Raw genomic sequence first — 27,163 nt, 5'->3', positions numbered from 1 at the left:
TATCTAACGGAACCCTATTTTTTTTCCAAAATAAAATGTAATCCATGTTACTCTTGGATAATGTAGTTTTCGAATGGTGAAAGAATTTTTAAAATCGGTCCAGTAGTTTTTGAGCCTATTCGTTACAAACAAACAAACAAACAAACAAACAAACAAAGTTTTCCTCTTTATAATATTAGTATAGATAAGGCGTTTTCCTTGCGTCAAACGTTAGCAAGTGGGGAATAAACGAAGCAAACATATCTTGGCAGCGCTGCTCGTTAACTTTATTGTTGCTTTCACAAATTGCAAATTCTTCGTGAAATGGGCAGAGCCCAGCGATAGCGAGCAGACAATTGGCGAATCGAAGGTGCTTTAAGTAATATCATATGTTATTCTAAATATCTGTCGGATCAGTTCACAAAGGCGGAATTTTCAAATATATTAACTCCCGCGCCGTCTACCGGAAAAATTAGATTTGTTTTTATTTAGGGCTATGCTCTGCAGCCTTTAGCCAATGACGTTTTAAAATGAATAACTTTTTCAGTGACCATAAATTTTTAAATCTTCTTCTAGTTGGAATTATCTGCATTATTTATGCTTAGTTGAGTCTGTAACGGCAACAGCAACTGATTCCTCTCAGCACTTCTTCATTTCTCCATATCTTGTAAAAGATTTAAGCAAACTGCGTATGTGTGTATATAAATATGTGACGAGAGTAATCTAAATACAAATAAACTACCAAATCTAAATACAAATAAACTACCAAACTCTACCATTGTGAGGCATTTTCTTTGGCTAATTATCATTAAAGGTATTAAGTTTTTAGACAATTGTTCCTGTCTAAGTTTGTTGATAATAAAAGTACCTATGAGTAGGTACAGTAAATACAAGCAATCCCACACATGCATTCACACATACACAGATAGGTGCATATTTACTGAGTTATGTTGAAACATGTCTGGGATTTTGTAAATTATTCGACTTCTTTCGAGATTTCTTTTTTCACATCAAATCTTTAGCTTCCTATCTATCTATTGATACATGCACTTTTTAATATTATATACAAACGTACATGTGCGCATACCTAGAAGTGAACAAGCCTGCCCGCATTTATGCATGCACGAATTGGCACACATACACACACACTTTTACGAAATCACTACATAGATCGTTCACTTCGTTGCACCGTGATTTTAAGTTGAGTTCAGTCGTTATTTTAAACTGACGGCGCGCGGTTGTATTTCGATTAGGCAATCTACGAGACGGAAATAATCCTACCGCTGATCTACGAATATACATACATACATACATACATATGTGTTCGTAGTGAAAGCGTGACGTTTAAATAATCCTTTGAAATTTCCGTTGGCAGCGTTAGCGGCGAACTCAAAGTAAAGAGTTAAAGTTCATAAATATTTTAATAACAGTTGTGAAATATATATATGCGTAAGGAAGTGTTGAAATGAGCTGGTCCAATTTTTTTTTAATTATTAAATTATAATTTTTTAATAAGTAAATTTCTTTTAAGTATTTAATAAATTTTTGATAACAATAAAAATAAATACCCTTTACAATACAAATAAGTACCCTTTACCTGAATTTAATCTGTCTGCAAAAAAAAGTGGTTTTGCTATAAAAAGCTGGACATTTTTTAGACTGAATATTAAAAAAATTACTTTCTTAGTTAAACCGAATTTTTAAAAGACGACACAGATTTTAAATCACTCAACAAAACCATAGGAGCTAAATAAAAAAAATTATATAATAAGCAATATTTGAAAAATGTTACTATTTTTAAAGGATAAAATTAAGGACTAAGCCATTATTTATATACACATATAAGTGGCACAAAATTAATCACCCTGTCGAAAGATTTATAATTCTTACAAATTGCGTTGTGCGTCAATCATATTTGACACCTGTAAAGTAGACAGCTGCAGTATACAAATAGACGGATGGAGCGCATAAAGGACAAAATAATGGTTTCCAACACTCAAAACTATTTTTTTTATTTACTAAACAAGTTATTAAAAAAATGGATGATTAATTTTGCGCCACCTTGTATACATGTATAATAATTGTGTGTTTTTTCGCGCTCTTCCTCCTCCTCTTTGTACTGTACACCCTGATATTTTTCCATAAAATGGAGGGAATTACAATTTTACGAGGCCACAGGAAAAGTTGAGATATTTTAGGAATTTCTCTTTGCGGTTCTATGCGATTTCTATTTATGTTGATAGCCAGAGAAATATTTACCTAGGTCTTTTTTGATATATGTACATATGTGTTATTTTTTGCGCGTGTTCAAAGAAAAATTCAAAATAAAAATTTAATATTTTTTTAACCATTAAACATTCTTAGGATGTTTTTAGTATTACGATTTTAGCAAAAAAAACAAAAAACAAAAGGTGCACTAAGTGTTGGATTTTTAATTAAAAATATATGCTAGTCGTAAGTTGAATTTTTAGCAAGGAAATAGTCACTTTAAAAAAAGTTTAAAATTTTTATAAAGAAACTAAAAATTACTGGAAATTTTGTTTCCATTTTTCGAATGATTATCCATGGCAGGTTGGTAGGTAGGTAGAAGTGGCAGTCGGTCCTTAACCCAACTTAGTTAGGCCGTTGCCGATCTAATGTGATACCACAGTAGCAGTTTATCTGCTATTCCCCGTTGAGCCATTTTGTTTTAAAAGCAAACCCATCTGGTTGACACTTATATCTCTAAGGTGATCAGTATAATTCAAGAACGATGAGCCAAAGTAGCTAAACCTATTGGCACGCCTCGCAGGACAGTAACAGAGAACTTGTCTGACAGAATCTTCCTTGTCCTCATTCTTACAGCTTCTGCAATAGTCGAAATGAGGTATGTAAAATCTTTGAGCATTTCGATCTAGATCAAAGCAACTAACATAAAGACGTTTTGCCTTGACCGATTAAGTAGCGCCTTTTGATTGAATATGCATAGAGTACTATATAGAGTACATTGGATTTTTACAATTAAAAAAAATTAAAAACGATATTTAAATTTGTTAGCCTTTTTATTAACTTCTTTTACATACAAAACTTAAAAAAATTAAAAAAAAAAATTTGTTTAAGCGTCATTTTTAAAACTCAAAAAAAAAAAATTATTAAACAATTTTTGTTTTTAGTTTTAAAAATGAAAAAAAAAATTGTTTAATAATTTTTTTATTATAATATAAAAAAAATTTGTTTAATAATAATTTTTTTGTTTTAGTTTTAAAAATGAAAACAAAATTTGTTTAATAATTTTTTTTTTTTAGTTTTAAAAATAACGCTTAAACAAATTTTTTGTTTTAATTTTTTTAAGTTTTGTATTATTATTAAACAATGACGCTTAAATAAATTTTTTTTTTAATTTTTTTAAGTTTTGTATTATTATTAAAAATTTTTTTTTTTTTTAGTTTTAAAAATGACGCTAAAAAGTGGACCCTCCCGAACAATTGGACCTGGATGGTGTTGTCCATTTTGGCTCTTCTATTTAACTAAACCAAAAGAACCAAAAACAATATTGATCAGTATGACAAAAAATTACAAATTGGCGCGATTTTGAATTTGACACTCTAAAAATCGTTTTTTTTTTAGTTTTTTAATAAAAAAAATACGAAATAAGTAAAATAATAACATGATTCTAGTACGAGCGATAGCCATTGATGTTGTGAACAAAATATTAAAATTTCAGACAATTCGGCTGCATTATTATTATTTTTTTTTGTTTTTGACAACACCAGGCCGAAAAAAGTCGTTTCGAGATAAATGAGTTTAAAGTTTGACGTACAGGGGCGCGTGGACCGCTCTCTACCTTGTTAATGGGCTGTAGAAGCTGTAACATTGGGAATTTCGGGGTACAAATTTCACAGTATATTCTTAAGATACTATACTTCCGAAATATCGAAAACAAATTGAGTTTTTGAAATTTCTAGACCACCGGGCCCCCTTAATTAAAATAAAAAATAGTTTAAAAAAACTAAAAAACACGCTTTTATTGCTAATCGAACTAAAAAGTAGAAAATAAATTTTAATGACAAAGGGACCTATAATGAAGTAATAACAAATCGAAGGATCAGTCATAGTCAACTACCTCAGAACAGAATTATAACAAAAATTAAGATACAAATAGAGTAATTCAAATTCGAGTTAAAAGCGTGGGAAGCTTGATATAGTAAATATTAAATTATTCTCTTGGCAACTACCTGTATACAGAGGGTTATGAAAGTGAAGCAAAATGCATCCCACGCTTTTAAACAATTAGTTATTATGAATGAAAATTATTGTTATCATTGCAGTCAGTGAATAAATGATTCGATATATTCGTGTTATATTTAATTCCTTTCTTATCGACTGTGAGTCTAAAGCTATGCAGTTATCGGCCGTGATAAGGAAGTAATCGGGATGAAGAACTTATTTCGTGGAGGGAGCCTGAGAAACTGATTTACAAGAATAAATAAAGATTTTTCATTTTACAACCAAATTCACCTTACTTTTTGCCCACAGTAAAAAAAAAAGAAAATATTAATCCTAGCAATCCTAGTAAGGATAATGGAAAACTTATCAAATTATTGCATTGTCATCGGTCCTTGATAGGTGTGCAAAATTTCAAGTCGATCAGATTTTTAGAAGCCAGTGAAAATTAAGCTCAAAGATTCCGTTACATACATACATACAACCCGTCCTAATAAAAGTGTGTTAAAAAAGAAGCGTTTCTTAGAAAAAGTTCAAATTAAAAAAAATAGAAAAGGAAATAATTATTTTGAGTATTTCATTTTGAAACTATTAAAGCTAGTTAAAAAAATTTGTAACTTCTTAAGAGTTAACACCTCTCTTACTGCCGAAAAAACTCTTACTTATTACCGAGTTAATTTAGGAGTACTTGCTTTCAAACATTTGTCCATGTGAATTCTAACTCGATTTCGGATATCACTTTGCCGCTTATAACCGCTAGCCAGTTCAATAATTTTCATGCATGCCAATAAGCAACTTTGAGTCTTAGCTAAAGCTTGCTTTTTATGAATAAAGTCTTGATAATATTGACGATTTGTTTTTTTGTTTTTATTAACGCTTCTTCTACAATTTAAAGAGGCGTTATAATATTGCAATTAGTAAATAAATAATAGTACTAACAATTTGAATTTCTTTTATATTTTATATGATCACTTAGTGCCAGAAAGCCTAATATTAGTCTCACTAATTGAAGAAAATTTAAAGGCCTCTAACGAGATGCCGCCTATTAAACAACTTGATAAGAACAAAGAAACGAGTAGTAAATTTTATTTCGCAATAAATTGAACTAAGTTCATAGTGCCCTAAAACATTCCTTAAGGTAAAGATTAAGATAATATTTACATGATGTGAAATGCAAATCTCCTTTATTCATAAGCGTGCAATAGTAGTTATTCATAAGTATTATTAGTGTGTAATCACTAGCAATTAAACGATTAATTCATTTAATTTAATTTAATTTTTCATTTACGTAAAATGTAGATCGCTTTTTTTTCGAAATATGCAAACGAAGTTCGTTGGTCTCAATATAACTGCGGAACTGCAGCTTCTTGCCTTTAAATGTTCTTTGAGTATACGCCGAATGTCAATTCAAAGAGTGATGGCGAAAATTCACAAAACGATTGGCATGCATAATTTTCAAGAACATTCAGCGTGCCAGTACAATTATTGTTTGCCAACGTCTTGCAGTTCTAACGGTCATTGCCCTATTGCTACACTTGGAATATTTCCGTAGCAACAAAATAACTAATGGTGCACAGTCACCAACGTAAACGAAGGCCCGTGTCAGCTGATACGATGAAACTAATGAGAGCCCCATGTAAATGATTTCTCAGCACCCTTCCGTTCCGTAGTATCGTAGATTTTATCGTAAGATTTTGGAAAATTCCCGTAGAACCGTGTCAGCTGAATGCTATCCTACCACACAGTGTTGCCAAACAGTACATTTCGAAATCATTTACAAAATAAACGTAGAAAAAATGTAATTTTTATTAAACTAACTTAAAAGCAATGTTGAATAATGTTAATTATAGATAAATGAACTATTTGCATTTGTTGGTTTTTAGCTTTGGTTTATTATTCAATTAAAAATTGTATATTAACTGATAACGCAGATGTGCGAAACACAGAGACACACAAACCAAGTTATGTGTAAATATTTTTTTTTTAATTTTTTTATATTTTAATTAAGCTTATACAGTTGTACCTCGGTTAACCGGGCCTCTACTAACCGGGTACATCTGTTAACCGGCATGCTGTGTGTTTGATTTTATATCTCTATTAACCGTGCTTTACCTCTATTATCCGTGCGGCGTATAATAACTTTTTTCAATTTAAGTGAATGTGCAAAGAAATAAAATTCGGGGATTCCCATTTTTTGTTTATGTAATAAGTTTGTATCAAATTTCATTTTCATTCATTCTGTAAGTGCAAAGAAATAAAATTCGGGGATTCCCATTTTTTGTTTTTATGTAATAAATTTGTATCAAATTTCACTTTCATTCAGTCTGTAAGTGAAATTTGATCTCTTAACAGGTGCTTTTGTGAAAATGGCTCCATCAATAAGTAAACTGACAAAAAGAGCAAGAAAAGTTCTTTCAATTAAAGAGAAAATAGAACTGATTAACGAATATCGCAAGAACCCACCCGTTCATTTTTTATCTGAAAAATATGGTGTTGGCAAACAAACTGTACGAGACTTAATAAAAAACAAAGAAAAAATTTTGAAATATGAATCGGAAAGTGATTCAATTCACGGTTTAAAAAATAGACATACTCTGAAAAAATCCGAAAATCCAAAGGTTGATTTTGCAACATATGAATGGTTTCGACAAGAAAGATTTAAGGGATGTCCCATTACAGGTAATATTACTCAAATCCAGACATCCACATAAACTGAAAATTTCCTGCAATTTCTAGGCGAAATGATTACTGAGAAGGCAAAATATTTTCATGGTAAATTAAACATAAATTCCGAGTGTAAGTATTCATCTGGTTGGCTGGAAAAATTCAAAAATCGGCATGGAATTCGTAGGCTGAAATCCACAGGAGAAAAGGAGTGTGCTGATTATGTGTCTGCAACGATGTTTGTGGAAGACTTAAACGAATACATTAAAAATGAACAACTTACAACTGAACAAATTTATAATGCAGACGAAACCGGTCTATTTTGGAAGTGTTTGCCCCAAAATTCGTTGGCGAGTGGTGATGAATGTTCTATTGAGGGGTACAAAGAGTCCAAGGAAAGAATCACAGCTTTACTTTGTGCAAATGCAGCTGGGACTCACAAGTGTAAATTGATGATAATAGGAAAAAGTGCTAATCCAAGATGTTTAAAAAATGTTAAATACATTCCTGTAGTTTATAAGTCTAATAAGAGAGCTTGGGTAACACAAGAGCTATTTCTGGAGTGGTTTAACAACAATTTTGTACCAGAGGTAAGAGAACATTTACAACGCATTGGTCTCGAAAAGAATTGCAAAGTTCTTTTGCTATTAGACAACTGTCCAGCACACCCGGATGTAAATACAATGATATCTGATAATGTTACAGTAAAATATCTACCACCGAATTGTACATCTTTGATTCAGCCTATGGATCAAGGAGCCATTCGGAGTTTCAAATGCCAGTACCGTAAATTTATCGTGCAAAAACTTGTGGATTCTAATAGTCGACACGAATTTGTTAAATCTTTGAACATTAAGTCAGCTTTATGGACAGCAGCGACTTCGTGGGATTCTGTAACCCCACGTGTTTTAAATAAAGTTTGGAATAACTTACTATCTCAAGATGATGAAAATGATTCAACTTTTAGTATTGAGATACAATCAGATGTATTAATACCACCTGGTTTTACAGCTGATGCTATCTCAAAGTGGATGGAGTGCGATATTGATGTCGCACCGTTTGCTATTGTATCTGATGATGAAATCGTTAACATGGTCAATCAAACAGAAGAATATGAGCTTGAGTCAAATTCAGAGGAATCAGATGGAGGTAATACGGTAGAAACCCCCACATTAGCTCAAGCAATAGAGGCTAGTAGTGTTTTGTTAAAGTTCTTAGAAAACTATACTGGTACAGGTATTTCAGAACCAGACAAAATACAAGTGTATCGCATACAAAGTCATTTACTTAAGGAACAAATGAATTCTAAAAGACAAACAACTTTAAACGAATATTTTAAATTAATATAAATATGCATTTATGTACCTATATTATATGTATGTATATGAAAGTATATTATAAAAACAGTAATAAGATATGTATCTGTATTCATAAGTATGTTAATAGATGCAAATTTACATGTTCTTTTTAAAAATAAATAAAAATAATAAAATTTTTGAATATTTCAAAAAACCTCTTTCAACCGTGTTTTCGATTATCCGTGCTGAGCCCGGTCCCGAGCAACCCGGTTAATCGAGGTACAACTGTACAATGTTAATAACTATTATATAAACTGGGTTGTCATGCAGCACTAGCATCAGAGGCTATCAGCTGTCCGGGAAGTAGTATGAACGGTTTTAAATCCTTCGGAGTAGGTCGGCGTCTTTTAGGAATCCATACATTGTTCTTATGTTTTTTTCGAATGGATTCATAAGAAGTGTGGTGGGGTCAGTTCCAGCGAAATTCTGTTGTCTTTTGGTATCGAGTCCTGGGCAGAAAGCAATTAGATGGAGAGCGCTTGTTGGGGCATTACAGAAGGGTCATTGGTTGGTCCGGCCCCTTTCTAGGAGATGAGCATGTGTGAGTATTGTGCGATTCGGAGCCGTATAAAAGGTGTGATCATGTTTGTTGGTATGGATGAAGGGTAGTGAGGTTTGGTCCGGGTTGGGTTGATTCTGGCGTAATGATGGTTGTAATCTATCCAGTCGAGAGCCAGCTTGGTGCGTCTTTTTTGGTTAACTAGGCGATATATGTCGCTCTTGATTGGTGTTATTGCATTGATTGATGGCGTGAAAGCAGGACTTGCTATCCGTACAAATTATGTATTTTCCTGTATTTTTTGTAGCGTGTTGGACAGCGTGCAATATTGCAGTAGCTCTGGAATCGTTTTTAGGCGCTCCAGTAGCCTGAAGGCAGCACGTCTCTCCTTGTAGCCATGCCGTGCAGGCTCTGCTACTGCGGAGGTATCAGTCGTTTCAGACTCAGTTTTACCACCTTTACCAGGGCTAGTCCCTGTATTGGTGGTACAGGAAGATGACTTCTTTGCCAGAGGTTTGTTGTAAGTACCGCCACTTCTGCTGTTGCCAGGTTTGTCCTCAGCGCCAGCTTCCGCCGTATGAAATGGGCTAGCCGTGAAGGGCTTGGATGTACTGACACCTCCACTAGGCTTGAGTATCCCAGCTTCCGCCGTACTAGAAAACATCTGGTTTGATCCAGATTTGGGGGTGGAAGCTATAGCTTCCTTTGCATTTAAGGACTGCTTGTCCATAGAGATTTTTGGTTTGAAGGACTCCATATGTTTCGTACGATCACCGTCCACCGTGGCAGACATGGTGATCTTATTAAAAGGAAGGGGAAACATAATGGTCGACCGTGGCAGCGTCCCATACCACGGCAAGGTCATGGTTATACCCCGAGGTGACCCGGTATCGAGGTAGCTCCGTAGAAATACAGTCGGAAAGAAAACTCCCTGACTGCAAACCACCCAATAGGCAGGGGTCGCATGACACCTTGGGTTAGGGGGGGGTCAAGGAGAGGAAATGATGGAATGATGGGAGTTTAGGATTGACAGGGGATCTTCGTCAGTACGGTGATCTTCATATGGTGATTGGATGGCCACCAATTTTACCATAAAGCTGATGGATGGCTAGCCAATCCTCACATGAAGCTTCCCTCTTAGTTCGTGTTGGGTTGGTCCCCATGATATGGGGGTCAAACCACCACTTAAGCCTCATCCCCGCGGCAAGGAGACCAACATGATGAGGTTCAGATTGACTAATAAAACTAAAAAATAATGAAAATATATACATCATTCAATTACAAATTTACTCTTACATAATTGGGTCTTACACACTTTGTCAGTGTTTGCCCGAGCTCCTCCTCCTATATTTTTTATACTATACACTCGGAGGTTTGCCATTGTCTGCCGAGGGGCGACCGCTATTAGAAAAAAACTTTTTCTATCATTTTGGTGTTTCATGCAGGGAGATTCGAATCTGAACACTTTCAAACGGTAGTTAAGCACCAAGCCATTCGGCTAAGGTGGCCGCCGTAACTACAACTTTACCTCTAACTAATTAAAGATAGTACACAAAATTCCTTCTTAGAAAATGAGAAATCTGTAAAGTTAGAATTCGAGATCTCATTAAAGTCACGAAGTGTACGTTCAATAGCAGCATTGCCTGCATAATTTGTATTCAACTTATTTAGATAGAAAGGAAGACCATTACAAAGAATTCTTGGTGGTATAAAAAAATTAATACATTGAAGCAGAAAGGGGCAACCAATGTTGCTTTCAATGACATTGAAAACAAACGAGAGAGCAAGAAACGATCTTCAAGTTGATCAAGAGCAAACGCGATGTCTAAGATGGAATAGGTTCAGACAATTTTACTGATCCTAGTATAAATTCCAGATACACCTTTTCCTACGCATATCCCAAATCAGAGCACACGAATACAGTAAACAGCAATTTTAGGGTATAAGGGTCCGTAAAATTTGAGCATTCTGTCGTATAAAGCCTAAGATAGAAGAAGAAGAATATAAGTTAGATGAGATGAAATTAATGTGGCTTTTAAATGAAAAACGACTGTCAAAATTACGACAAAGTCTTTAAATTCTATTGGGTAGTTCAAAAAGTAGTTTCTTTTTTTCCCGACAGAAGATGTAATTGTATTTTTTTACAGCTAACTTCACACTTAAGTCGCATTGTCATTATATGTTTTGATAGCTGATATAGCAAGGCTTGTGTGGGAATAACTTCAATTGATTTTACGTAGTAGTTTTTGTTCGGTGCCCTTTTAAATATGGAGAGCAATAAGCAGCATTTTCGTTATATTTTATTTTTTACTATAGAAAAAGTAAAAATGTTGTTCAAGCCAGAAAGAAATTAACCGATGTGTATGGAGAAAATGTGTTGATAATACGCCAGTGCCTAAAACTCGATCCGGTTTGCAAAATTTCGATCCGGCAATTTTGATGTCGAAGATGCACCATGTTCTGGAAGGCCGGTTGAAGGTGATAAAGGCGCGATAAAGGCATTAGTTGAAGCAAACCGGCAAATAACAACACGTGAGATCGGTGAGAGGTTAAATTTATCGAATTCAACTTCACTCGAAGCTCGATATATCCACAAAACAGCGCAATTACTTTCCGATCCACCCAATATTAACAGTTTGAAGTACAATATTAGATATTCATTAAAATTAGATATGCATAGGGATTTTGGAAAAAGTGGCATGACAGCATTTTTCGACATTTAAAGAAAGTTGAGATTTTTGACACCACATAAAAATGTGTCCATATCTGCTTGAAGCCGGCATACGTCAGTTGTGTTATTTATAGCTGAAAATATTTCTAAGTCGTCAGCATATAACAGAAAAAAAGCAAATGGAAAGCAATGTTGTTTATGAATAACACAAAGAGTAGCGGCCCTAAAACACTTCTCATCTCGTTATTTAATAGACGCGCCTGGTATGTATGTACCTGAAATACATACAAAAACAGTGAATGAGAATCTAACAGATTGTTTGTAAAAGACTTACAAAATAATTCCGCAAAACGCCGATAATGTCACGCTGTGAGTCCTCTTCAACTGTAGTCTTTACTTGTTCAATTTGGTTTATTCAAAGTTCACAAGGAGCGTATTTTTCGATAACTTTTGTATATATAAAAAATTCCGTTATCAATAAATAAAAATGCAATAAATTTGGCACATATAAACTTGGCAGGATGAGGCCAAAAAAATATTCCTTAAGCGCCAGAAAATGCATTCACAACTTTGGCATTGCCTATCGAGAGCCAATCGCTACTCGTGGCTCATATTCGAAATGGGATTCGAACACACCTACCTCAGAACAATAGTCGCTATGCCGCGCATAAGCACTATCAGCCACAACGGCTACTTTTATACATCCATACTCGTATGTTTGTATGTACAAACCACTGATAAAAGTGCAAGTTGAAGGCAGTTTTCTGCTGCGAGAGCCAGTTTTGCATAAACGTCAGAGAGCGACTATTCACCTCTTCTTCATGCTTCGAACCAACATATGCTGAAGAATTTTGCCCCGTGCAATGAGTTGTTTAATTCATATACATTTATTGATTATTTTTAATAAGTGCGATATATTTATGTGTTGGTCTTTTAATTGGAGAATACATACATAAAAACCGTGTCGCACGATGATTATAAAATATATTATAGACAGAATATTTGTTTTAAGTAGACCATTGAACTTGAGCAAAAAGGCCTTACCTTCGAATATGTGGGACGTTCAGCAACCACGCAATCGTCTATTCTCAGTAAAAAGTACGCTTCACTTTTAATCATCACTGTAATCAACACTGTAGCACAGCATCGCTGCTGACCGAACTTCAAAGAGCCATGGAAATTATGGGGGGTGTCTAAATAGATTTCATTTCTGATGCTGAATATATTTTTTATAAATAAAAGTCAATGTAACAAAACGATTGTTTGTCTTTTCGGCTTATCGATGATATATTTACTATAAATCTCTACAATTATTTGTATTGGTACGTTTATTCAAAGAAGCGTCAAGCGTGAAAGGTATCCTGTGAAGCAACCAATTTGCAAACCATGGAAATGAAGTAAGGTCTGAACAAATTCGAAAGCCGCACTCTTTGAAAAATCTAGTATGTACTTTCAGTTAAAGGTAGGTAGGTGAAATGGTTGGAGTATCACTCTGGCACTGCCCAAGTAACACTAAAACGCCATTTTGATACCATTATGAGAGCTCCAACAAGCAGATATTTAACGTCAGCCAGAGCTGTTGATATAATAGAGAATATTGATGGAATCGAGGTTGACGCACTGCCCCAGGCTGTCGAAGAAAGGAACTTCCAGTGACGTTAATTGTCTAGCTGTCAAACCCGGACATTTACAGAGAAAGTGCTCAACAGTCTCCTTCTCTGAAGGGTCCTCACAGCTTCTGCAATGGGGGTTAAATGGTAACCCCAGCTTTTCCGCGTATGTTCCGATCGTCTAATGACTGGTAAACACACCTACGAGTTTGGAAATTGAATGGCGTGGAGTCTCCATTGCTTTCTAAATCCTCCTTCTATTCTAGTGGGGCCAAAGGGTGTTCGAAATAGCACATGAAGAAATGGAGCTCCATCTTTTTTAAGCGCTTTCCTGAGAAATAAATTGTGCAATTTTCCTTTAACAACAGTCAGGGGGATACCGACTACCGGCTAGGAGGCCTTTAAAACCAATTTAATCCACTTCCAGGCAAGCTCATCAACAAGTTTATTTCGCTCTATGTTTTTATGCCCTGGAACCCAGATCAGAGAAATATTACCTGCACACCCAAGTGATTTGATCGCCTCTCGTTAGGCCTTGATCGCTTCTTTACTACCGGAAAAATGCTCCCTCGCTCACACCCCATGCTTCCCTAAGCATTTTGCATGCCTGCAGGATCGCAAACACTTTTACCTGAGAAACATTAACAGCGTTCGGCAATTTTAAGGAAATAGATAAATTCGCTGATTTAGAGAAAAGCCCTGCTTCGACTCCAGATTCTATCTTGGAGCCATCAGTGAAGACAACGATGCCAGCTTCGCTGCAGATTTTTCCCTCATTCCAATCCAGCCTACTTGGAAAGATTGCCCTGGCACGACCCTCAAATCCCAGTTTGTGAAAGAGAGATCGGTCCGAAGTTTATATAACTCTATTAACTGCCTAAAAATGCTACCATGTCCCTGGAGAGTCCAACTTTCTTTAACCTGATTGCACTTTGAGCAACGATGGAAATAACATAATAGTCGAAGGGAAGTAAGTGCAAAACGACATTTGGGGCAGCACCGCGGCAAATTCTACATTTTTCGGTGAAGCCAATACATGCAGTCCTTTACACCCTCCCCAGTTTGGTGATATTATAGGCCTTCCGAAGAGCTTCCCATCAAACCGTCCATACGTTAAAATTAACAGAACCACTACGTTATACATCCAAAACACGACCAGTGGTTTGAGTCCCCATTTTTTGCCGAACATATAAGTAGGTTTGTAGGAGTAGAAAGCTATACTTGTCCTCTTTACTCGATTTTCAATACTTCCAATGGAATTAAAGTCAATTATCACTCCAAAATAGCTCACATCTGATGAAAGCTTGAGAGATTCCGTCCAATTAAGTGCTGTAAAGGTCGTCTTATACATTTACATATAATTGGCGCGTACACTCTTCTGGGGTGTTTGGCCGAGATCCTTCTCCTATTTGTGATGTGCGTCTTGATGTTGTTCCACAATTGGGGTGACCTACAGTTTCAAGCCAACTCCGAACGGCAGATATTTTTATGAGGAGCTTTTTCATTTCAGAAATACACTCGGAGGTTTGCCATTGCCTGCCGAGGGGCGACCGCTATCAGAAAAATGTTTTTCTTAATTTTTTGATCTTTCACCGAGATTCGAACCGACGTTCACTCTCTGAATTCCGAATGGTAGTCACGCACCAACCCATTCGGTCACGGCGGCCGCTGGAAATTACTTAGATTTATAAATTTCTTAAACATTTTATTTAATAATGCATTAAAAGAAATATATAAATATGTTATGCATTAAATAGAGAGAAATAATATTAAATATTTAAATATCAGGCGTGTGCGGACTTTATTTATTTAATTTTTTTATTATTATCTTTATTATTTTTGTTATCAAAGTTTACATATGTTTTTTTTTATATTTGCATTTAATGCGTTTTCTTCTAATTGAAGCTCAGAAACGGAAATTTATAAGTGAATGAGAGAGAAAACAATGAAGGAAAGACAAAATAAAAAATTACAACTTACAAAACAAGTAATTTTTGAGAAATAATGTTTTTAAAATATTTATTTTTTAAATTCTACTTTTAGAAAGCGAAAATAATGAGACACCTTTCACTACACTTACCACTTTCATTTTTACTATATGTTGCTACACGCCTAATACTATGCAGTATGGACTCTAGTTTGTTGGGAAAAATAAAACAAAACAAAAAAAAAAAAACGAAAAAAAAAATAAAATAAAATAAAAAAAATTTGGCGCCGACTTCAAACGCCGAGTAGGATTACAAAGAATGCGCGCATTCCGTTCTTATTCATCTACTAAGTATATAACTACAACGTAATTCACTGATGCCGGTATTTGATAGGTATCAAAATTCTAGACGGATGTACGCTCATGTGTACGCAGTTTCTTAAACATTTAATTGTATCGGGTGTTTTTTTAGCTGCATGAGAACTATAGACATCGATAACTATGGTTTGATAGCTGAGAGTGGCAAACTGAGTTGGCATTTCTGTTCAGTACGGTTTGGCAAGTCATCCTGAATCGTTTAACGCCAAAAGAACACTTCCAAATTGTGGAAATTCACTTTGAAAAAATAAAATAATAAAATAAATTTGTTCGCGAAGTTCATAAAGCACTGGCAGCGTCATCGGTTCTGATTTATTTCAAATGAGGAAGTGAATGGCGAGCGCTACCAAACCATACTGACTGAATTTTTGTTTCCGAAAATTTGGTTCCTTCGACGATGGCGTAACTTGCAGCTTAACAATCAATTTATTACAATATGCAAGCCACCATTTGACGACATACGGCCAAATTTATTGGAAAAAATAGTCAAAAATTGGACTGATGGAATGGGCTATGTAACTCGTATCCACGGCGGACATATGCCGGATATCAAATTCAAAAAATAAATGCCATGAAATTATCTACCAGATTATAATAAAACGAAAAATTCACTGCAACAATATTTCTGTTTTGTATTATCATTTAAAGTTCTCAAGCTCTTAAAAAACCACCCTGTAAATTTGTATGCACATTGTATGAATATGCATTAGTATTTTTTTTTTGCAGCTGGCATATTCATTACCTTCAAGTGGACTTAATTAGTGAAGTGCGGCAATTTTTTTTTTTTTTTTTGTTAAGATCAGCATCAGAATAATCTATGTTAGAGTGATACAGCGTTTAAAATCTCACTATCATTAGGCCTTGAAAATACTAATGCACTTATACTTACCTCTTTTATCAGTTTTCATCAGTTGCACGTGGTTCACAATTTGATCTTTAGAATTCAATGTCAGTATGCCCAAGGCACAATTCCATAAATGTGCACCGCACGAGGCAGATCCTCTAAACATAGATGGTTTACATATCAACTATGAGCAGGGGAAAAATGAGGAAGCGGTAAGAAGAAATTAATTTCTATTAAAACACATTTTAATACAATCTTAAAGTCCACTTCGCAGATCGTCATCACCTGCACAACGAACGATGCGGCAGACAGTGGCGGTGAACGCGAAAAATGGAGTCGTGAGATAGAATTTCTCTTTTCGTGTATTGCTCTCTCTGTGGGTCTGGGCAATGTGTGGCGTTTTCCCTTCATAGCGCTGGAGAATGGTGGTGGTGCCTTCCTTATACCCTACGTGATTGTGCTGTTACTTATCGGCCGCCCGATTTACTATATGGAGGTGTTGATCGGACAATTTGCGAGCGGTGGTGCAGTGAAAGTATTCGATATGGCGCCCATTATGAAAGGTGGGTAAGAATTTGAAAAATTGGTACATTTTTTATTTAATTTTTCAGTTCACTAAAGCGCAATTATGTGTCTTTTATGGAGTCGAAAATATGCTTTCCACCAAACTCTATAAGAATGGCAACTTCGATTTCGTGTTTTAAAGCATCAATCGTCTCTGGATGGTTCGCATAGCATTTGTCCTTAACGGCTCCTCACAAAAAATAGTCCAACGGGCTTAAATCACAGCTCCGAGGCGGCCAATTGATATCGGAATTCAAAAACGGTAGCCAAAAGTTCGAGTGTAACTTGGGCAGTGTGACAAGTTGCACCGTCCTGATGAAACCAAATGTCGTCCATGTCATCCTCTTCAATTTTTGGAAACAACTCGTTGAGCATGTCACGGTAACGCTCGCCATTGACTGTAACTGCGGCTCCTCGCTCATTTTCGAAAAAAAATGGCCCGATGATGCCGCCAGACCAAAAACCGCACCAAACAGTAACTCGTTGTGGATGCATTTGCTTCTCTACAGTAACGTGTAAATTTCCTGAGCCCCAAATCCGACAATTTTGCTTATTGACGTAGCCACCGATGTGAAAATGAGCTTCATCAGAAAAGAAGAAGAAGACTCACGACTTTGGAAATAGGTTTTCAATATTTCCCAATTTTGTTCAAGCGTATAGCGTCCCATTTCGTAAATTTCAAACCTTTAAATAAATTATGAACACATTTGACATGTCATTTGTGTTACCATTCTCAAAAAAATATGTGGTTCAAAAAGCAAACGCTATATGGCCCACCTGTATGTATGTATAATATATGAAAAATGATATCATTTAAATGAGCAGGATGTCATACGAGAATTCAATAAGTCGCTCACGACTTCGATTATCATTTTATTCAGCCATTCCGATCCGAGTCTTGTATTTCAGCTCTGGGATAGTTGTTGACTTATTCACAGAGACTTTACTTTTAAAAAACACGGTGACTGGTCTGTCAGTTCATTTTCTATCCTCGACAGTCCCAGTTTCTTGAAATTTTTTCACCAACCGTTGAATTGTCGATTCATGTGGGTGATTATTTCCATAAAAAAATGACGAATTTTGCGGTATGTTGTTTTTAAAGATCGGCCAGCTTCATAATAAATCTCAATAATTTTAGCACGTTATTTTGTCGTGTAAAATTGTACATCTGTCTACTTGAAAAATTTCAAAGATGATATTACAAAGGTACCATCTAGGAATTATTCACTGCTTAGGTACGACTAGGCGTTTCTTTTGAAAGACCCTTTATTTGTATACACCGAACAAATGAAATCTCGTTTATTTGAACTCAAATTTTTCTGTTAAATGCGTCTAGCATTTCAAAAATTTTGGAGAAAGTCTCCAATACTAATAGACTGTTTCCATCGAGCATTAATTGCAGCTAAATTTCGCACTTAAATACCCAAAATAGCTATGCCATTTTTAAGACATCAGTACCCATAAACAAAAATTCTTTCAATGCTCTAAAAGCAAATCAAAAACATGAAACTTGTTGAGAATTCCCCTTTACGCATAAATGCACGCATTGACTATTCGGAGCAGACGGCTCAAATCTCGGATGTAAGCAAAGATCAGCTGTTTGAGTTCACTCCAAGTTACTTTTCCAGCAGGGAAAATTCTGGCTATCGAAAGGCGCATTCATTAAAGGTGGTGGCACTAGGTTAACAACAACATTTTGTTTATTAGAATGTCACGTCAAAGGTGAAAACGAAGAAATGATTTATTTGTGAAGGCAAAATAGAAAAAAAATCTATTTATTTCTCGTGTTAAAATTAATTTAAAATGTGCATAATAACTTTTGAATTTAAATTCATTAGAATAAGTAATACGTTTCGTACCTCAATTTTGTCTGACATCCGAATATACGCGGCGAAATAAAAAAACAAATCAGCTGGCCTACTTCTACCACCTTTCATAGATTCGCCTTGGACTATTGCTATCTGATCTCTCTCAACGAGAAAATTATTGAAAATATTCAAAACGAACAGAAAACCAGTAAATACTCGCAAGTTTCACAATCAGCTGATGTTTTGTTTACATTGAAAATTAAAAGTGAAATAAGAAAAATTCTGTAATAATCTGTAATGCATCTTCTCCAGGCATTTTTTGTAGAGCCTAAGTTACACATACTTACTTCTTCCATATCTAAATTGTTTAATATTTTTATAAATTATTAATTTACTTCTTTCAATGCCAAATTACATTTTTTTGATTTGCATAAATTGTAGTCAGCTGCTTTTGATCAGCTGTTTTTATCACTTGCAGAAATTTGTCAAGCAGAAATTTGGCTCTCGGTTTCTTTTTTGTCTTGCAACTTTTTGGCGTAGGCGAGCGTCAAATAATAATCAAATTATCAAAAAGTATCAGCTACACAAATTGATTTCCAGTTACGGTCGAATACTTGTCATGCATATCTAGATATCCGAAACTTAGTTAAGCTCTTGGTGGAAATAGCCTACTAAAAACTCTCCTCTTGTTAAAATACCGGGTCTTCAACTTCAATCCTCTCTTTTTCAACCCGTAGGCATCGCTTATGGCCAAGTTTATGCTACAGCGGTTGCGACCACTTATTACGCCGCCATTATGGCGCTTACAATCAAATACTTACTTGCTTCCTTTGCGGAAATACTACCCTGGGCGACATGTCAGCCTGAATGGGGCGCCAATTGTGTTTCAATTACTACCTACAACTCAAGCTTCACTGCCAATGTCACTCACGAAAAGTTGATCTCCTCGGCAGAGCTGTTTTTTACGTGAGTAAGAAATCCACTTTAGATTCACTGAATGACTTACATACTTAAATATATGCACATATTTCTACGCACAATTAGCAAAGTGGTGTTGCGCGAGAAAGACAATATTGAGGATGGTATTGGCGCACCGAATTTGGATCTAGTCATCTATTTATTCCTCGTGTGGGTAATGATTGCGATTACGCTGATTAAAGGTAAGTTCTACAAGTGCTCAAATATTTGGAGTAATTTATTTAGTCTTACTTTCCTTCAAGGCATTCAAAGTTCTGGCAAAGCTGCGTATTTTCTAGCTTTATTTCCTTATGTGATACTTTTTATTTTACTTGGACGCGCTTTAACTTTACCTGGCGCTTGGAATGGCATAGTTTACTTCCTGAAACCACAATGGGATCAGTTGCTTAACCCCGAAGTAGGTATTGACAGATACTGTGATCTATATTTTTAGCTTATTTTTTTCAATGCTCTTCGCTGCAGGTTTGGTATGCCGCTATCACACAGATGTTCTTCTCGTTGGCGATTTGCTTTGGAACCCTGATTATGTATGCCTCGTATAATAACTTTCACAAGCGGGTTCATAAGTGAGTAACTTCCGTTAAAACTTCGTGTCGTTTAAAATATTTATCTAATCATTGGGAAGAATAAAAATGTTCTAATTGGTTTGCACTTGTATAGTAGACCGGAGTGAAATACGTAAATTTTTTCAAATCATATCGTAATAGCAGGGAAAAGTTGCTACATATCAATACAAATTTAGGAAAAAAAAGAAATTTCAAATCGGTTAATATCTTCCGTTCGCGCATTGCATTTAAAATTTACAAATTTTATCCCAAATCTAGCTGATTTACGAAAACTTGTAGAAGTTGTAAATGATTAAAGATCGAGCTCCCTTTTTATACATAGCACTTTCAGCATTGAGTAGTAGATTTTTAATTTACTAATCTATCCATTTCTGTGGTTCTGAGCGATTAACTTTTACCAATTTTACACCAAATCTACTAAGGAAGCCTATGCCAAATGAGGCTTGCGTGAAAGCGGCTTACGGCTACTACAACACGTCTGTGCTTTAGATCGTCTTCCACTTGGTTACTTGTATTCCATCGTCTTTCTTTTCATTTTGCTTTTGATTCTGGCATACCGATAAACGAAGTGCACGGAAGAGCTAGTACTCTCTGGTCATTACCAGTTCTGCTTTCACTCTTGTCGAACAGCGCTGTTTGGTCAAAAAAAAATCTATTCGATGTTCTTTTGAATTACATAGTTTACACAATTACTTAAGATTAAATCTCTTGAAACATTTTATTCATGTCTCTTACTCGTAAGGACATACACTGCCCATTTTTTGGTGCACCTAAACCACTGCTGTCATCGGTCCTTCCCACTAATACCGACATTATACAATGTTGGCAAGAAGTGAGGTACAAAATGTCAGTAGAATCTTCTGCTGCCAGTTCTGGTCAGAAGTTAAGCTTCACAGTTGTAGCAGATACTGTAGCTCATCAGACTGAGTCCCTTTATTCCAAGGCTTCGATTCCAATAGTTTCCCACACAAGAGTTGTACAAAAGATTAAACATCTACATGATCGATACTACACTCTTCGTAAATCTTATTCAAGGGACAAAGACACACCTGAGAAACAAAAGAAGTACAATGATTTTATTGAACAATCTTCAAGTACATTATTTGACATTTCGTCCTGCAAGTGCGAGATGACACTCAATTGCTTTTGTCAAAGAAAATTTGACAAGTGTATTTGTCCCAGGCCGGTAACTATCAACTGCACATGCCCTAAAGATAGAAAGATACCGCCATTAGAAATCAAATTTCTATATGCTCAAAGATATCTCGGACAAGGAAAGATTGGGACAGTAGATACCAAAGAAACTCAAAAGCTTACATTAAAATTGCAGAGAAAAGCTCGTCACTTAAGTCAGACCAACTTACCTGGACCTTCTTGTAGTAGTATTGATTCTGAAACAGAGATAACTCCTGAAGTTGACAATGATAAGAATGATCCCGATTTTCAGACCCCACGCTCTATTTCCTCTCAGTCAGCAAGTTCCAAAAATGCACAGATGCGCTTATCACTTCCAGCAACGGCCTTAACAAGTGATCGTTTTGGAGTATCTGATAGAGCAGCAGCAGCTATTGTGTCTAGTGCATTTAAAGACGTTGGTCTTATAACGGACAAAGATACTTCTTTTGTTGTTGATCGAAGCAAAATGAGAAGAGAAAAAGAAAAATGTAGACTAAAACTTATCGAATCGGGGAATGCAATAGAGCAATTAAACGATCCGATGTGTGTGTATTTTGATGGCAGGATGGATGACACTTTAGTTTTAGTTGAAAAAGGAAACAAACGTTATCAATCTATAAAAAAAGAAGACACATTTCAGTAATAGCAGAACCAGGCTCAAAGTACCTTTGTCATTTAGTACCTACTTCAAAAAGTGGAAAGGACACAGCATACAGCATTGTAAATTATTTTGAAGAAAATGGTATAAATAAATCTAATGTTGTAGTGATTGGATGTGATGGTACGTCAACAAATACTGGGTGGAAGAATGGTGCAATAAAATTCATTGAAACGCGTTTAAAAAGACCAGTACAATGGGCTATCTGTCTCCTCCATTTTAAGGAATTACCTATGAGGCATCTTCTGAAGACATCTTGCAATTAATTTCTGATAAAGAAAAACCTAAATTAACCATAGATTTAACAAATATTCCATGCCATACGCAAGCTGTGGAGAGTTGCGTAAAACTAGTAACTCAAGCGTCCTCAAAAGTGTATGGGAACGAGAGACGTGATGGGTTTATAAGAGCAGCACTCACTTCTCGTACAGTTATGCCTCAATTTGACACTAAAGCAGACTTTGCCACTCCCGAATAAATAATTTTTCATCTTTGGTTGGTTGGTTGGGAAGGGAGTGGGTGGAACTCGTCGTACAGTAACCTTCACGCGGTGAGTTCTGAGTCGTCCAAAAAGGGCAGGCCAAGAGCTGTACAAAACTTCTTTAAGATAGTGTGGTCAGTGGGCGCGCTAAGAGGGGAATAATTTATTCTACTTATATACTCAAGACAGAAATTTTAAATGCAATGCGCGAACGGAAGATATTAACCGATTTGAAATTTCTTTTTTTTTTCCTGAATTTGTATTGATATGTAGCAACTTTTCCCTGCTATTACGATATGATTTGAAAAAATTTACGTATTTCACTCCGGTCTATTGTATAGTGCCTCGACTTCGAAGTATACTGGCAACGCGAGTGTGTGCTTCTAGAAAGCGTTGTTATAATATTATATTATGATGTATGGTTAAGTCCCGGATCCGACCCCGCTTATTACTGGTTTAGCACCACTTACTTAGTCGACTGAATTGAGTCTTGAAGCTTAACAACTTCGTATTTTGTAATAGGGAAGTAGAGCCATGAGCAAGTTTTTATATTAGGACAGAGATTGGTAAAAATAGAAAAAGTTTATTGAAATATTAATCCAATTTTTTACTCTCCGAGCAGTTAGTGCTTACAAGTATGTATTGAGCAGTAAACCTTCAAAATGAATTTCACTATTTGAGCTCGACAGCTTGAGGGTGCTGAGATTGCTTTTGCTGCCGCTTAGCTGTTGATGCACTGCCTGGGACGTTAAGAAAGACACAAAATCTGTCTCAATCACTATACCTACTTCCGTATGGCCGAAAACCGTATGAATTTTAGTTGACTGTCGATCTCGTTAAAGCTTAGTTTAGGTTAGGTTGAAGCGGTTGTCCACTATGGGACACACTCAGGCTCCCGTTAAACGTTAGTAAGCGCACGCAATGTTTAACATTAGCATTTTAAGTATACTGAAGATTGTAAGCATACTACGGCTAATATATTACTTATTTGGGGATTCTTACCTCCGGGGAGCTCTGGACTGTGTATAAATTACAAGCGCACGAAATGCCCATTTTTCGTTCAACTTGTTGATAATTGCAGAATCGATTTGAGTGTTGAAAAATTATATTCTTGTAGAATTCCGGAGCGCCTTTGGTTCACCTGTAAAAATCATTTTCCGAATTCCTACAAATCAGTTGCAAGATTTTTATGAAAATGATAACTTTCAAACCTACAGAAAGTTTTACTTTTAAAAACTTTTACTTTTAAAAACTTTTATCATTTTACTTTAAAAATTATCGGAACCTCGCTCCAACAAAAAATGTACACAAACACTAGGTGTGTTCGAAAAGTAAGGTGATTTTTTGTCCTCTTCAAAATGAACCCTCTCAAATAGAGTATGCCTGTGGTACAGTTTTCTCCAATCCAATCCTCGAGACTCCTCTGATGAGAAAGTACTTTGCCATAACCTGAGCTCTTCCAACCATGCGAACTTGATCTCAACCTTTTCATACGTATTTTCCGTTTTAACAACAAGAAAAAGTCGCAAGGAGCCAAACCGGTGATTCGATTTTTTTGATCAATTTTGTTTTTTCGAAAATGGAGAATCGCCAAAACACCTCTAATCATATTTTCGGTACACGTGCACAGCCACAACAAAACTAAAAAATTAGAAAATCGAATGTGGATAGCTCGCGGAATTTGAAAAGCCACCTTACTTTTTGAATACACCTCGTATTTTGTAGCGTTTATTACTTTTGCGGTTTAACATTTCAAATTTATACAATTTTTCTTATGCAGTTGAAATAACAAACGCAGTTAAAGGGCACTTTAATGTTAGAAATAGTTTCTCGGTTCCATTAGTAAAGTTCACTTTATTGATTAGATGAGAAAACTAACCTTAGGATTAAGCGGTATGCTATTCAACAGTGCAAAAAAGGTGAATTTTATTTTTCGAAATTTTTCGGCACCAAATCACCATATCAAAAGATTTATAATTTTTGCAAATGACGTTGTATCAGGTCAGTCCATAAGTTCGTGCGTTTTTTAAAGGTGGTTTTAAAATTAATAAAAAAGATGTTTAAAGTATTTATTAATGCACAATATATCAAAGAAAATATAAATAGTTCCGTTATATCCCGCGAATAATTTTTTGTATGCAAAAATCGTACAAAAGTGAAATTATGGGTAAACTACGCACGAACTTATGGACTGACCTGATACGTCAATTATATTTGACACTTGTGTAGCTCACAGCTGCAGTATACAAACATACAAGCGAAGGGGTGTAAAGATTAAAATAAAGATTTCCATCACTCAAAATTTTTTAGTTTTTATTAATTAAAAAAAGTTTGCGCCATTACTTTCTATGTAGCTTGAAAGCTGTGAAGGTATCAACCTGACAGTGTACTGAATTAATTTCAAACGAAGACTGTCGATGCAAACCCGGTTTTCAGCCAAATATTGGATTCACCGTGCGCGTTGGCTGAACGATTATGATAACGATTATCAGGAAATTCAGTGTTCATGCTTACTTTATAATGTCAAAATAACAGGGAAATTTTCGTTTTTTGCTTAACTTTAAATTTCATAGCAAATGCAATTTCCTTTTTCGGCATGACGCACATATACGACATTAACTAAAAAATGAATTTTGAAATTGACGCATATATACGACATAATCACTTAACAGGTTAAGAGCTAAAAAATTAGACTCAAGCCTTCTTCTGATCGCAAGCCCAATGTTCTCGTCACGTTCGTCTCAATCATCGAAAATCTCAAATTCCCCATATGCTCGTATGTATCATTAAAACGTCATTTTTGAATCTTTACCATTCAACTGAAACCCCCTAAATCACATCCAATATATCTCTTCACACAGAGACGTCTTGATCATCACCACCATAGATTCGTGCACTTCGATACTCGCCGGCTGTGTTATCTTCGGTATACTTGGCAATCTCGCGCTGGAAACGGATACCACAGATATTTCGAAAGTGGTTAAGGGTGGCGCTGGCTTGGCCTTCATCTCATATCCAGAGGCGATTGCTAAATTCAAATATTTACCGCAATTATTCGCAATACTCTTTTTCTTTATGCTTTTCGTATTGGGTAAGTAGAGCACAGAACTCTTATAGATAGAAAATTAGAGAATTACAAAGAATTGAGAGTAACTGAGCGCTTGTTTCTGCAAGGTGTTGGCAGCAATATCGGCATGTCTTCGTGTGTCATAGCAGTATTCAAGGATCGTTTCGCCCACATACCACAATGGGTGATAACAATCGGTTTCGCAATCTTCAGCTTTCTTTGTGGCCTAATTTATACGACACCGGGTGGACAATTTCTACTTAACTTGATAGACTTCTTTGGTTGTTCATTTATAGCACTCTTTTTGGCCATTGGTGAGATTTTCACTATTTCATGGATTTACGGTATGTATGATGCGTGGTAGTATGCTTTCTAGTAGGCATATATGTATGTACTTCTATGTTATTTCATTTCATTGCCGGCAGGCGTCAAACGCTTCTGCAAGGACATTGAGTTTATGTGCAACATCAAGACGGGCCTCTATTGGCGCATTTGCTGGGCGATATGCACGCCCGGACTCATGTTTCTCGTGCTCATCTATACGTTAATCAACTATAAGCCGCTGCAATATAAGGGTGTCGAGTATCCCGATTATATATGCAGTATTGCCTGGTTAATATGGTTTATTGGCGTGGGTCAGCTACCGTTCTGGGCTTTATATACCGTGTACAAGCAGCCTGGCGCTACTTTTAAGGAGGTGAGTGTTTGTTAATCACCTCAAAAGTGTATGAATATTAATCAACAATTATTTCATTAAATTTCGTCGCCAGAAATTCAATCAAGCTATAAAACCAAAGTGCAACTGGGGTCCAGCATCAACGGAGAAATTCGAGAAGTATATTTTATTTATGAAGAACTCCCCAAACAACGCAGAGGACGGCTGGGCATTACGATTTTATGACAACATTTTCGGTTGATTTCAATCGAAGATTATTGCAGTACTTAAAGAGCCGGTGCTTACCTTTTTGTAAATATAAAAAAAAAAAACAACAAACAAATACAACTTTTATTTTGCTTAAAATTTATTTTTCAATCGTAGTTTTTAGGTAATGGTTTTGTTAATTCACTTTTTTATGGTTCTATAGCTAATAAAAGAAAGTACTTGATTACTACTAAATACATACTAAGTAGTAGATTTGACTTATTTGATACGCTATTTATTTGATATCACCATTAATCGGTTTGCTTGACGTTGGTTACAATGCAGAGTTGCGCGGAAGTAGGAAAAGTGCATTTACCGTTTGTTTAGAAATCGCATGTGACTGACTTAATTTAGATAGGCGGTACGGTACAGTGGTGGCAAGCAGATTACTGGATAGGCGGCAATATTATTGCTACATTTTTTTAATTGATATGGATTTGATTTTGCTTCTAACGATAAAAATTAGGCAAGCATTTTAATTTTTTTTGTGTGTATTGTTATCACCTTTTTACAGTTTGTCAAGAAAGTGATTTGACATACTAAGATTCTCAAGTTATTTGCACTCTTTTAACTCAAAACTTTTTACAGTTTGTCAAGAAAGTGTTTTGACATACTAAAATTCTCAAGTTATTTGCACTTTTTTAACTCAAACCAACACTTCTTATTGAATTTGGAGAGCTTTTCAAAATTATTTCATTAACTTACTTAGTATCGCCATTGCTCTGGTCTATCCTGGCTGACGATTTGGTACTAGCCCTTAACAATAAAGGGTATAAGACAATAGGGTATGCAGATGACAACCACGAAAGG

General features: G+C 35.6%; 2 protein-coding genes across 3 annotated transcripts; both read left to right on the top strand.

The window, feature by feature from the left end:
* Positions 1 to 1,205: 1,205 nt before the first annotated feature.
* Positions 1,206 to 26,446, top strand: LOC129246030 (sodium-dependent nutrient amino acid transporter 1). Of its 2 annotated transcripts, none has more exons than XM_054884534.1 (11): positions 1,206 to 1,373; positions 16,191 to 16,345; positions 16,408 to 16,696; positions 19,243 to 19,471; positions 19,550 to 19,665; positions 19,726 to 19,880; positions 19,946 to 20,049; positions 25,226 to 25,455; positions 25,539 to 25,775; positions 25,857 to 26,128; positions 26,202 to 26,446. In XM_054884534.1, exons 2-11 carry the CDS (start codon positions 16,244 to 16,246, stop codon positions 26,346 to 26,348), a joined length of 1,881 nt encoding a protein of 626 aa, XP_054740509.1. In that variant the 5' UTR covers positions 1,206 to 1,373; positions 16,191 to 16,243; the 3' UTR covers positions 26,349 to 26,446. The 2 variants fall into 2 exon arrangements, with proteins under 2 accessions (XP_054740509.1, XP_054740508.1); XM_054884533.1 differs by having other exon boundaries at positions 16,396 to 16,696.
* LOC129244310 (jerky protein homolog-like) lies at positions 6,924 to 8,195 on the top strand. Its single transcript, XM_054881928.1, has one exon. The coding sequence runs from the start codon at positions 6,924 to 6,926 to the stop codon at positions 8,193 to 8,195; it is 1,272 nt and encodes a 423-aa protein (XP_054737903.1).
* Positions 26,447 to 27,163: the final 717 nt, after the last annotated feature.

Source organism: Anastrepha obliqua, chromosome 4, assembly GCF_027943255.1.
Source record: "Anastrepha obliqua isolate idAnaObli1 chromosome 4, idAnaObli1_1.0, whole genome shotgun sequence".
Classification (NCBI taxonomy): domain Eukaryota; kingdom Metazoa; phylum Arthropoda; class Insecta; order Diptera; family Tephritidae; genus Anastrepha; species Anastrepha obliqua.
This window is presented reverse-complemented; position numbering and strand designations above follow the sequence as displayed.

What these genes read in the sequence shown, in the direction of transcription:
- LOC129244310 (XM_054881928.1), top strand. Translation starts at nt 6,924, where the DNA reads ATGATTACTGAGAAGGCAAAATATTTTCATGGTAAATTAAACATAAAT.
- LOC129246030 (XM_054884533.1), top strand. Translation starts at nt 16,244, where the DNA reads ATGCCCAAGGCACAATTCCATAAATGTGCACCGCACGAGGCAGATCCT. An exon ending in TATGGCGCCCATTATGAAAG is followed by an intron (nt 16,697 to 19,242) that starts GTGGGTAAGAAT and finishes TTCAACCCGTAG; the next exon opens with GCATCGCTTATGGCCAAGTT. An exon ending in TTTCACAAGCGGGTTCATAA is followed by an intron (nt 20,050 to 25,225) that starts GTGAGTAACTTC and finishes CTCTTCACACAG; the next exon opens with AGACGTCTTGATCATCACCA.